Consider the following 13237-nt stretch of genomic DNA (forward strand, 5'->3'; position numbering starts at 1 on the left):
GTCACGACATACTGCCGCTGCACGAACATGGCCAGTGTCTTCCTATTCAACATGTAGAATGCTTTCCTAATTTCTCTTTTTACTCTCTGTCTTTGTGTTCTGCATTTTCCTTACTTTTATTGTCAGAAACTCCAGAAAGTCAATCGTACTAATTTATCACGATTTGCTTTATTAATTTATACTTTGCTTATATGGAATTTTGCCCAGCAGACCTCATTACAGTTTCTAACCTGTTTTATTTATTTATTTATTTTCCGAGACAGGGTCTCCCTCTGTTGTCCAAGGCTGGAGTGTAGTAGCGCTATCGCAGCTGACTGCAGCCTCAACCTTCCAGGCTGAAGCGATCCTCCCACCTCAACCTCCCACGTGGCTGAGACTACAGGTGCTTGCCACTATGCCCAACTAATATTTGGAATTTTCGTATACGTGGATTCCAGAGGGGTGACAGCGTAACGTGAGTAAGCATGGATTTTGGTATATGCAGAGATGGGGTGCTGGAACTGATTCTGTATACTGAGGGATGACGACTGTATATGTTTTTACAATTACGCTGTAGGATACATACTGTTGCATAGCCTTGAAAATAATCATTTTTAATTGAGTGGAATAATAATAATAATATTGCTAAAAGTAGCAGCTGGCCAGGTGTGGTGGCTCACACTGGTAATCGCAACACTTTGGGAGGCTGAGGCGGGAGGATGGCTTGAGGCCAAGAGTTTGCGATAGGCCTTGGAAACAAAGGGGGAGTCACCATCCCTACAGAAAAACACATGAATTAGCCTAGTGTGGTGGCATGTTCCTGTAGTCCCAGCTACTTGGGAGGCTGAGGTGGGAGGATCACTTGAGCCCAGGGAGGCTGAGACTGCAGTGAGTCATGATCAGGCCTCTGCACTCCAGCCTGGGTGACAGAGTGAGACCCTGTCTCAAAACAACAAAAAAGTAGCAGCTAACATCAACTGACCTTTTACCAGGTGCCTACCGATACCATAGTTTAATTTCTTAGAACTGTTTCTTATTTCACTTACCAACTCTGTCTTCAGTTACTCCCAGATTTCTACTGTGTGTGTACAGATGATCTTTTGTTTGGATTGAATTGTCTCCCCAGAAGTAAGATTACTGTGAGTCATGGTGAATGGACATTCTCATTACCTTTGATGTAAATTGACAGGGTTTTGGGTGCCTCCCAGGTATAATCTTAGCACTTTGGGAGGCTAAGAGAGGAGGATTGCTTGAGGCCAAGAGTTGGAGGAGGCAGTATGGCAGTATGGTGAGACCCTGTCTCCATTATTTTAAAAAATTGACAGGCTTTACCCTGGAAGGCTTATACACAATTTAAACACCCCTCATAGTATAAGAAAGTGCCCATTTCACTGCACCTTTGCCAGCACAGGGTATTATAATTTAGTAAGTCATTTTTTGTTTGATTATTTTAAATAGACAAAAGACCTCATGTTACTCTACTTGTCACATTTCAACGTCTTTCCTCAGCTTATTAGCTCTATTTCTTTTCTGTCTGTAAATGGTTGTTGTTGTTTTGTTCTTGGAGACAGGGTCTTGCTCTGTCACCAGGCTGGACTGTAGTGGCATAATCATGCCTCACTGCAGCCTTGACCTCCCAGGCTCAAACTTCAGCATTCCGAGTAGCTGGGACTACAAGTGTGCACCACCACTCCCAGCTAACTTTTTTCTTCTTTTGGATAGAGACAGGGTCTCACTGTGTTGTCCAGACCGGTCTCTAGCTCCTGGCCTTAAGCAATCCTCCTGCATTAGCTTCTCAAATGGCTGGAATTTCAGGCATGAGCCACCATGCCTGGCCTGGGCTAGTCCCATATTCTCTAGAGTTCTCTTTACTTTGTGCTAGCCAATCTCTCATTATGCTGTTCACCTGTTATAATGAATAATTCTCCATATTAAATTTTACCACTTTAAACTTTTGAGTGGTTTATGCTTCCTGATTGGACTCTGACTAATATGTTAGGAAGGGTCCCAGGAGGTAAACCCACACAGATGGGATTTGGGCATAGGTTTGGTTTCCCAGGGGGCAGTGCTGAGCTCTTTGCCAGTGGGAAATGGGATGCTGGTGATTTCCAGTAGGTGACCTCACAGTGACTCAAGCTACCTCTTACTGTTGATTGTGATGAAATGCCAGCTGAGGCACATGCCTTGGGAGCTAAGTGGTTGCTGCCCTTGACCACTGTGAAGACTGTTTTGGGAAGGGTCGCTTTGGATGCACTTGAGCAGGGGTCCCCAACCCCTGAGCCATGGAGCCGTAGGCAGCCACACAGCAGGAGGTGAGTGGTGTCGAGTGAGGGAGTGAGGGAAGCTTCGTCTGTATTTACAGCCACTCCCCTTTGCTCACATTCCCGCCTGAGCTCCGCCTTCTCAGATGAGCAGCAGCATTAGATTCTCATAGGAGAACGCACCCTGTTGTGAACCGTGCATGTGAGGGATCTAGGTTGCGCTGTCCTTATGAGAATCTAATACCTATTGATCTGTCACTTTCTCCCATCACGCTCAGGTGGGACCATCCAGTTTCAGGAAAACAAGCTTAACACGCCCACTGATTCGACATTATGGTGAGTTCTATAATTATTTTATTATATATGGGATATATAATAAATATATATATTTATTATATATATTAATATGTTAAATATATTAATATATGAAATATATTATTATATATTGTAATAATGGAAATAAAGTCCCTAATAAATGTAAATGTGCTTAAATCTTTTGGCCCAGCTCCTACCTCCCGGCAGCCTCTCCAGGCCCAGAACTTTCTCCAGTCAACCTCTACAGACCAAGCTCATGACTCACAATGGCCTATTTAGGCCCATACCCTACGTCACGGCAGTCTCCGCAGATGAGGCTGCTGCCTCACAACAGCCTCCACAGGCACAGCTCCATCGGATATGGGATATATCCAATATCCACAGCCCACAGCTTCCTCAAGCCAAGCTCCCCAGGCCCAGGTCAGGCCTCACGGTGGCCTCTCCAGGATGAGCTCCTGCCCTCCGATGGCACCTGCAGGCCCCAAATGGTCTCCGGTCGGTGGGCTCCTCCACGCCAAGCTTGGGCCTCCCGGCGACCTCTGCAGGCCCAAGTTGTCCTGAAGTTGGCATCTCCCGGCCGTGCCTCCCAGCAAGTAAGCAAGCTCTTTTGGCTCAACTCCTGCCCAGCTCCCAACCGCCTTTGTGGGCCCCGAACTTTCTCCAGCCAAGTTCTTCGGGCCTAATTCCTGCCGCCCGGTGGCCTGTACGGGCCCAGCAATGGTTGGAGAACAGCCTATGCAGGTCCCGCTCTTGCCTCCCAGGGGCCTCTCCAGGCCCAGCTCTTGACCCCACGGCAGCCTCTCAGGGCCAAGTCCCTGCCTGCCTCCCAGCAGCCCGCGTGCGGCCCAGCTCCTCCCTCACGGTGGCCTGTTGATGCCCATGCCTCTGGTACCCTGCCCAGAGGCATGAGCCCCTGCCTCACACCGGCCCCTCCCACGCTGAGAGAGGTCAGCGTGAGCCCTTGCCTCACACCGGCCCCTCCCATGCTGAGAGAGGTCAGAGTGAGCCCCATGCCTCACACCGGCCCCTCCCATGCTGAGAGAGGTCAGCGTGAGCCCTTGCCTCACACCGGCCCCTCCCACGCTGAGAGAGGTCAGCGTGAACCCCTTGCCTCACACCGGCCCCTCCCACGCTGAGAGAGGTCGTGAGCCCTTGCCTCACACCAGCCCCTCCCATGCTGAGAGAGGTCAGAGTGAGCCCCATGCCTCACACCGGCCCCTCCCACGCTGAGAGACGTCAGCGTGAGCCCTTGCCTCATACCTTCCCCTCCCACGCTGAGAGAGGTCAGCGTGAGCCCTTGCCTCACACCGGCCCCTCCCACACTGAGAGAAGTCAGAGTGAGCCCCATGCCTCACACCGGCCCCTCCCAGGCTGAGAGAGGTCAGCGTGAGCCCTTGCCTCACACCGGCCCCTCCCACGCTGAGAGAGGTCAGCGTGAGCCCCTTGCCTCACACCGGCCCCTCCCACGCTGAGAGAGGTCAGCGTGAGCCCTTGCCTCACACCGGCCCCTCCCTCGCTGAGAGAGGTCAGCGTGAGCCCTTGCCTCACACCGGCCCCTCCCACGCTGAGAGAGGTCAGCGTGAGCCCTTGCCTCACACCGGCCCCTCCCAGACTGAGAGAGGTCAGAGTGAGCCCCATGCCTCACACCGGCCCCTCCCACGCTGAGAGAGGTCAGCGTGAGCCCTTGCCTCACACCGGCCCCTCCCACGCTGAGACAGGTCACAGTGAGCCCCATGCCTCACACCGGCCCCTCCCACGCTGAGAGAGGTCAGCGTGAGCCCTTGCCTCACACCGGCCCCTCCCACGCTGAGAGAGGTCAGAGTGAGCCCCATGCCTCACACCGGCCCCTCCCACGCTGAGAGAGGTCAGCGTGAGCCCTTGCCTCACACCGGCCCCTCCCACGCTGAGAGAGGTCAGAGTGAGCCCCATGCCTCACACCGGCCCCTCCCACACTGAGAGAGGTCAGCGTGAGCCCCATGCCTCACACCGGCCCCTCCCACGCTGAGAGAGGTCAGCGTGAGCCCTTGCCTCACACCGGCCCCTCTCACGCTGAGAGAGGTCAGAGTGAGCCCCATGCCCCACACCGGCCCCTCCCACGCTGAGAGAGGTCAGCGTGAGCCCTTGCCTCACACCGGCCCCTCCCACGCTGAGAGAGGTCAGCGTGAGCCCTTGCCTCACACCGGCCCCTCCCTGGCTGACAGAGGTCAGCCTGGGCCCCATGCCTCACACCGGCCCCTCCCACAGTGAGAGAGGTCAGCATGAGCCCTTGCCTCACACCGGCCCCTCCCACGCTGAGAGAGGTCAGCGTGAGCCCTTGCCTCACACCGGCCCCTCCCACGCTGAGAGAGGTCAGAGTGAGCCCCATGCCTCACACCGGCCCCTCCCACGCTGAGAGAGGTCAGCGTGAGCCCCATGCCTCACACCGGCCCCTCCCACGGTGAGAGAGGTCAGCGTGAGCCCTTGCCTCACACCGGCCCCTCTCACGCTGAGAGAGGTCAGCGTGAGCCCCATGCCTCACACCGGCCCCTCCCACGCTGAGAGAGGTCAGCGTGAGCCCTTGCCTCACACCGGCCCCTCCCACGCTGAGAGAGGTCAGCGTGAGCCCTTGCCTCACACCGGCCCCTCCCTCGCTGACAGAGGTCAGCGTGAGCCCCTTGCCTCACACCGGCCCCTCCCACGCTGAGAGAGGTCAGCGTGAGCCCTTGCCTCACACCGGCCCCTCCCACGCTGAGAGAGGTCAGCGCGAGCCCCTTGCCTCACACCGGCCCCTCCCACGCTGAGAGAGGTCAGCGTGAGCCCTTGCCTCACACCGGCCCCTCCCACGCTGAGAGAGGTCAGCGTGAGCCCCTTGCCTCACACCGGCCCCTCCCACGCTGAGAGAGGTCAGCGTGAGCCCTTGCCTCACACCGGCCCCTCCCACGCTGAGAGAGGTCAGCGTGAGCCCCTTGCCTCACACCGGCCCCTCCCACGCTGAGAGAGGTCAGTGTGAGCCCTTGCCTCACACCGGCCCCTCCCACGCTGAGAGAGGTCAGCGTGAGCCCCTTGCCTCACACCGGCCCCTCCCACGCTGAGAGAGGTCAGCGTGAGCCCTTGCCTCACACCGGCCCCTCCCACGCTGAGAGAGGTCAGCGTGAGCCCCTTGCCTCACACCGGCCCCTCCCACGCTGAGAGAGGTCAGCGTGAGCCCTTGCCTCACACCGGCCCCTCCCACGCTGAGAGAGGTCAGCGTGAGCCCCTTGCCTCACACCGGCCCCTCCCACGCTGAGAGAGGTCAGTGTGAGCCCTTGCCTCACACCGGCCCCTCCCACGCTGAGAGAGGTCAGCGTGAGCCCCTTGCCTCACACCGGCCCCTCCCACGCTGAGAGAGGTCAGTTTGAGCCCTTGCCTCACACCGGCCCCTCCCACGCTGAGAGAGGTCAGCGTGAGCCCCTTGCCTCACACCGGCCCCTCCCACGCTGAGAGAGGTCAGTGTGAGCCCTTGCCTCACACCGGCCCCTCCCACGCTGAGAGAGGTCAGCGTGAGCCCCTTGCCTCACACCGGCCCCTCCCACGCTGAGAGAGGTCAGTGTGAGCCCTTGCCTCACACCGGCCCCTCCCACGCTGAGAGAGGTCAGCGTGAGCCCCTTGCCTCACACCGGCCCCTCCCACGCTGAGAGAGGTCAGTGTGAGCCCTTGCCTCACACCGGCCCCTCCCACGCTGAGAGAGGTCAGCGTGAGCCCCTGCCTCAACAGGCCACCGTGAGGGAGGAGCAGGGTCGCACGCGGGCTGCTGGGAGGCAGGCAGGGACTTGGGCCTGGGAGGTCGCGGTGGGGCGAGAGCTGGGCCTGGAGACACCCCTCTGAGGGAACGGCGGGGCCTACAGACTCTGTTCTCCAGCCGGAGCTGGGACTGTTCAGGTACTGGGAGGCGGGATGTGGGTCTGAAGAGCTTGGTTGCCGAAACTTCGGGGTCTACAAACGCAGGCGGGAGCTGAGCCAAAAGAGCTTGTTTCCTGGGAGGCGGGAGATGCAGCCAGGAGAAACAGCTGTGCCTGCAGAGGCCGCCATGTGGGAGGCGGAGGCCGGGCCTCCTCAAATCGGCCTCTCCAGACCCACTTGCAGCCTCCCGGCGTCCTCCCCGGGCCCAGCTCTTCCTCCCGGCTGTGTCTCCAGGCCTGACTCTGGCCTCCCAACACCGTCTTTGGACTCAGCTCCTGCCCAGCTCCCAGCGGCCCTGGTAGGCCCACCACTTCCCGAAGCCAAGCTCCCCAGGCCCAGCTCAGGCCTCACGGTGGCCTCTCCAGGCTCAGCTCCTGCCCTCCGATGGCAAGGTCGGTGGGCTCCTCTAGGCCCAGCTTGGGCCTCCCGGCGGCCTCTGCAGGCCCAAATCGTCCTGAAGTCGGCCTCTCCAGGCCCAGCTCCGGCCTCCCGGCGGCCTCTGCAGGCCCAAGTCGTCGTCAAGTCGGCCTGGAATTGGGCCTGGAAGAGCAGCAAGTCGGCCTTCCCGGGCCCAGCTCCGTCCTCTCGGCGGCCTCTCCAGGTGCAAAACTTCCTCGAGTCAGCCTCTCCAGGCCCAGCTCCTCCTGCCTCCCAGTGGCCTCTTTCAGCCCAGACCAGCTCATGGCTCTTGGCGGCCTTCCCAGGCCCCGCTTTTGACTTTTGGTGGCCTCTTCAGGCCCAGAAGTTGACCTCCAGTGGGCCTTTGCAGGCCCGGCCTCCTGCCTCTCGAAGGCCTGCATGGGCCTGGACTCACAGCAGACTCACAGCGGACTCTCCATGCCCAGCTAGCTCTTGCCTCATTGCGGCCTCCCGAGTCCAAAGCTCCTGCCTCTCGGCCGCTTCGGCAGGCCCAGCTCCCGCCTGCCAGCGGCCTCTTTAGGCCCAGCTCATTCCTCACAACGGCCTTCCCAGGCCCCGTTTTTCCCTTCCGGCAGCCTCTTGGCCTCTAATTTGTTTATCTTTTGTGTATAAATCCCAAAATATTGAATTTTGGAATATTTCCACCATTATGTAAATATTTTGGTAGGTGATTTATTTGGGGTGAGTTTCTGCACCAAGCCCGAATTTTTTATTTTATTTTACTTATTATTTGGTGTTAAACAGGTTTAATGACGGTCACGGCAACTTTTTGGCACAATGAAAAATATCGCCCATGATCAACGTGTTCTGTTCTGGGGAAGGGGGCAAAGGCAGGGTGAATCACTTTCTTAAAAAGTATAGCTCAAGGTGGGAGTGCAGAGGGAATGGGGAGAAAACCCTCCCGCTGCCTGTGTCGAAGTGCAGGAGCCCCCACCCCCATACTCACCTGAGTCCAGCCCCCCTCTGCCCCCCGGGTGGCTCAGCCCAGCTCCTGCCTAGGAAAGCCTTAGTGTTGGGAGGGACCCTGATGACTGAGGAGCCTGGTAGCTCCAGGTCGCCCACACTTTCAGGTCTCTTGCCCCAGAAGGTGGCAGGATCCATTGGGAGGAAACAGGTCGCCTTGGAAGGCGTCCGTGGGTCCCCATCCCCAGGGGTAGGGGCCACAGGGGGCCCGCTCTGCTGCCTTGACCATACTCCTGGGCTTTGAAGGATCCTGGGCCCAGTAAGAAGGAGGTGGGTGCCAAGGTTGAGGAGGAAGCATCCGAGTATGTGTAGGGGGAGGACAGGGTGGGACCATAGACTTTGCCAAAAGCTGCAGGTGGATCGGGGGACCCTGGGGGCTCAGGATCCAGCAAGGGGCGGCAGGAGTAAAGGAGGAAGGAATGACAGGTGCAGGTACCTTCCCACCAAAGCCCTTGTTGCCCTCTGGCTCCTCCCCAGAGTTGTCCCCACTCTCAAGTCAGTCACCCACTCCTTGAACTTGAGATCAGTGTCAGTGGTGCTAAAGCCATCATCAGCAATGACATCATCACCCCCTCCTCCTCATGGATGACCGTGTGCTCCTCGTCACTCGCTATGTCCTCACTGGCCATGTGCTGGGAATGAGCATCTCAAGTGGGCAGCAGCAGGGCTGCCCACTGGTCACCTCCCTCACCAGGGGCTGCAAAGTGGCCTGGAGCTTCATACTGAGTAGAAGGCTTTGGGCCAGAGTATGATGCAGTGCCAGACACCACCTGTGTCAGTTCCTGTAGTGCCTGACGGTCTATTTCCCTGCCGTCCAGGCTGTGTACCCCCCTGTGGGAGAAGGCTTGGGCCAGGCTGAGCCAGGTTCCCTGACTGTGTGCAGCCGTTCTGCCCCACAGAAGCTGCTCCTTGGTATCCGAGCTCTGGAGTGTTTAGGCTGCAACTGACAGGAGTTCAGAGGACACCCCAGGGGCAGCGGCAGTGCCCGTCTCTGATATGCTCCGCTCCCACGAGCCCTTGTTACACTCCTGCTAGCCCCTGGCTTGTGGGCTTGGCCTCTGAGCTGGACTTCTTTCGGTCCTTGTTGCAAGTGGGCCACCTTCACCTGGAAGGCCAGGTCGTGGTATTTCTGCGTCTCATTGGGCCCCAGGGTGTACCACCGCTCGCTCAGCATCTGGCTGACGGTCCGGATATCCTGGTTGGAGTGACCCTGGTGCGCCCTGCCAGGGCCTGGTGCCGCTTGCTGAAGATCATGACCGCCACTCATGGGCCACCGGATGTGGTCCTTGTCCCATTTGTTGGGGCTGCGTCCATCCTTCTCAGAAGATGAGTCCTGTTCCTTGCGCAGGGCACTGAGGGACTGGGCCTGACATCATCTGAGTGGTAGAGGCAACTGGGTGTCAGGAGACATGATGGAGAGGAAAGCATCATCATGGTCATTCTCTGTCTCACTGTCCAGCAGGGACTCCCCTGAGGGGCCCAGGGCTCCTCCTCCATGGTGGGAGGTGAGCTTTTACCAGGTTCCACCACCCCCAAAGTGTGTGGGGTTGCGGGCCCTGGGCTTTCAGGGCAGGTGGCTCCAGGGGGCTGCCCAGGGTCAACACTCCCTGTCCCACCTGGTGGATGCTCATGAGCAACAGCTGCCAACTTGGCAGGTTGTTTTCTCTGGTTGGAGGCCACTGAGTGACTGGCAGGTTGCTGGGCCTCGTGTGGCTGCAGGGAGGGGTGAGGAAGGGGATGGAGTACCAGGGGAACATGGCCACAGAGTGACCTTCCACATTCCTCCACACGAACATGCTGACGCCACGGGAGGCCTCACTGAACGCAGGCCTGGGGGCCGAGTACTTGGTCCGGGCGGGGGGTTCCTGGCAGGCGCTCACACCTCGCCCCCTCCTCAGCCAAGGTGGCTTGGGCCCAGAGAAGGGGGGGTTGGAGAGGAGCAGAAGGCCAGGCCTCAAGTTTTGTTTTTTTTGTTTTTTTGTTTTTGAAATGTAGTTTGACTCTTGTCACCCAGGCTGGAGTGCAGTGGCACGATCTCAGTGGCCTTCATACCTGGCTAATTTTTTGTATTTTTACTGGAGGTGGGGTTTTGCCATGTTGGCCAGGCTGGTCTTGACCTCCCGACCTCAGGTGATCCACCCACCTCAGCCTCCCAAAATGGGATTACAGGCATGAGCCACTGCTCCCAACTTCATTCATGTTTACTTGAAAAACTCCGTTAAGCATTTTTTTAAGGTAGACCTAGTGGTCCTGAATGCCCTCAGCTTTGTTTGTCGAGGAAGCACGTTATTTCTTTTTTCTTTCTGAAGGACAGCTTTGTCAGACATAGTATTAGTTGCTGGCAGTTTTTTTCTTTCAGCACTTTGAATGTATTACTCGAGTCTGTCCTGACCTGCAAAGTTTCTTTAACTTTTGACTATTTGATTATATTGTGACTTGGTGAGTATCTATTTGGTTTGAACCTCTTTAGGAATCTTTAAGCTTCATGGATTTAGATGTCTAAATCTTTCCCATGATTTAGGCAGTTTTCAGCCATTCTTTAAATAAGCTTTCTTCTCCTTTCTCTACTTTCCTTCCCAAACTCCCATAACCTGACAATGGTTTGCCTAATGGTGTCTTGTTGGCTTTCTTTTCTCTGTCTTTTTTTCTTTTTCTTTTTCTTTTTTTTTTTTTTTTTGAGACAGAGTCATGCTCTGTCACCCAGGCTGGAGTGCAATGTGTGGTCTCGGCTCACTAGGGTTAGGGTTAGGGTTTTAGGGTTGTTAGGGTTAGGGTTTTAGGGTTGTTAGGGTTAGGGTTTTAGGGTTGTTAGGGTTAGGGTTAGGGTTTTAGGGTTGTTAGGGTTAGGGTTAGGGTTTTAGGGTTGTTAGGGTAAGGGTTAGGGTTTTAGGGTTGTTAGGGTTAGGGTTTAGGGTTAGGGTTAGGGATAGGGTTAGGGTTAGGGTTTAGGGTTAGGGTTCGGGTTCGGGTTCCGGTTAGGCTTAGGGTTTAGGGTTAGGGTTAGGGTTATTGGTTAAAGTTAGGGTTAGGGTTCGGGTTAGGGGTTAGGGTTTAGGGTTAAGGTTAGGGTTATTGGTTAGGGTTAGGGTTCGGGTTTGGGTTCTGGTTGAGGTTGGGGTTTGGGTTCGGGTTCGGGTTAGGGTTAGGGTTAGGGTCAGGGGTTAGGGGTTAGGGGTTAGGGTTTGGGGTTAGGGTTTAGGGTTAGGGTTAGGGTTTTTGGTTAGGGTTTGGGTTCGGGTTGGGGTTGTGGTTTGGGTTAGGGTTAGGGTTAGGGTTAGGGTTTGGTGTTAGCGTTAGGGGTTAGTGGTTAGGGTTAGTGTAGGGGTTAGGAGTTAGGGGTTAGGGTTAGGGTTTTGTGTTAGGTTTAGGGTTAGGGAAGGGTTAGGGTTAGGGTTAAGGTTAGGGTAAAGGCGTTAGGGTTAGGGTTAGATTACAATTTCTAACCTGTTTTATTTTGTTTTTTTTCTGAGACAGGGTCTCCCTCTGTTGTCCAAGGCTGGAGTGTAGTAGTGCTATCGCAGCTGACTGCAGCCTCAACCTTCCAGGCTGAAGCGATCCTCCTACCTCACCCTCCCACGTGGCTGAGACTACAGGTGCTTGACACTATGCCCAACTAATATTTGGAATTTTCGTATACGTGGATTCCAGAGGGGTGACAGCGAAACGTGAGTAAGCATGGATTTTGGTATATGCAGAGATGGGGTGCTGGAACTGATTCTGTATACTGAGGGACGACGACTGTATATGTTTTTACAATTACGCTGTAGGATACATTCTGTTGCATAGCCTTGAAAATAATCATTTTTAATTGAGTGGAATAATAATAATAATATTGCTAAAAGTAGCAGCTGGCCAGGTGTGGTGGCTCACACTGGTAATCGCAACACTTTGGGAGGCTGAGGCGGGAGGATGGCTTGAGGCCAAGAGTTTGCGATAGGCCTTGGAAACGCAGGGGGTGTCACCGTCCCTACAGAAAAATACATGAATTAGCCTAGTGTGGTGGCATGTTCCTGTAGTCCCAGCTACTTGGGAGGCTGAGGTGGGAGGATCGCTTGAGCCCAGGGAGGCTGAGACTGCAGTGAGTCATGATCAGGCCTCTGCACTCCAGCCTGGGTGACAGAGTGAGACCCTGTCTCAAAACAACAGAAAAGTAGCCGCTAACGTCAACTGAACTTTTATACCAGGTGCCTATTGATACCATAGTTTAATTTCTTAGAACTGTTTCTTATTTCACTTACCAACTCTGTCTTCAGTTACTCCCAGATTTCTACTGTGTGTGTCCAGATGACCTTTTGTTTAGATTGAATTGTCTCCCCAGAAGTAAGATTACTGTGAGTCATGGTGAATGGACATTCTCATTACCCTTGATGTAAGTTGACAGGGTTTTGAGTGCCTCCCAGCTATAATCTTAGCACTTTGGGAGGCCAAGAGAGGAGGATTGCTTGAGGCCAAGAGTTGGAGGAGGCAGTATGGCAGTATGGTGAGACCCTGTCTCCACTATTTTAAAAAATTGACAGGCTTTACCCTGGAAGGCTTATACACAATTTCAACACCCCTCGTAGTATAAGAAAGTGCCCATTTCACTGCACCTTTGCCAGCACAGGGTATTATAATTTAGTAAGTCATTTTTTGTTTGATTATTTTAAATAGATAAAAGACCTCATGTTACTTTACTTGTCACATTTCAACATCTTTCCTTAGCTTATTAGCTCTATCTCTTCTCTGTCTGTAAATGGTTGTTGTTGTTGTTTTGTTCTTTGAGACAGGGTCTTGCTCTGTCACCAGGCTGGACTGTAGCGGCATAATCATGCCTCGCTGCAGCCTTGACCTCCCAGGCTCAAACTTCAGCATTCCGAGTAGCTGGGACTACAAGTGTGCACCACCACTCCCAGCTAACTTTTTTTCATTTTTTTTTTGGATAGAGACAGGGTCTCACTGTGTTGTCCAGACCGGTCTCTAGCTCCTGGCCTTAAGCAATCTTCCTGCATTAGCTTCTCAAATGGCTGGAATTTCAGGCATGAGCCACCATGCCTGGCCTGGGCTAGTCCCATATTCTCTAGAGTTCTCTTTACTTTGTGCTAGCCAATCTCTCATTGTGCTGTTCACCTGTTATAATGAATAATTCTCTGTATTAAATTTTACCACTTTAAACTTTTGAGTGGTTTATGCTTCCTGATTGGACTCTGACTAATATGTTAGGAAGGGTCCCAGGAGGTAAACCCACACAGATGGGATTTGGGCATAGGTTTGGTTTCCCAGGGGGCAGTGCTGAGCTCTTTGCCAGTGGGAAATGGGATGCTGGTGATTTCCAGTAGGTGACCTCACAGTGACTCAAGCTACCACTTACTGCTGATTGTGACAAAATGCCAGCTGAGGCACAT

The 13237-nt window shown here is 54.7% G+C and overlaps 1 protein-coding gene and 1 pseudogene across 1 annotated transcript; one reads left to right on the forward strand and one right to left on the reverse strand.

Annotated features, from left to right (window-relative positions):
- The first annotated feature begins 6374 nt into the window (after window positions 1–6374).
- LOC134807084 (putative uncharacterized protein FLJ44672) lies at window positions 6375–7549 on the forward strand. Its single transcript, XM_063781224.1, has one exon. It carries the CDS (start codon window positions 6562–6564, stop codon window positions 7411–7413), a length of 852 nt encoding a protein of 283 aa, XP_063637294.1. The 5' UTR covers window positions 6375–6561; the 3' UTR covers window positions 7414–7549.
- Window positions 7550–7593: 44 nt separating this feature from the next.
- Window positions 7594–13237, reverse strand: LOC112207738 (protein capicua homolog; annotated as a pseudogene).

This window comes from Pan troglodytes, chromosome 8 (assembly GCF_028858775.2).
Source record: "Pan troglodytes isolate AG18354 chromosome 8, NHGRI_mPanTro3-v2.0_pri, whole genome shotgun sequence".
NCBI lineage: Eukaryota > Metazoa > Chordata > Mammalia > Primates > Hominidae > Pan > Pan troglodytes.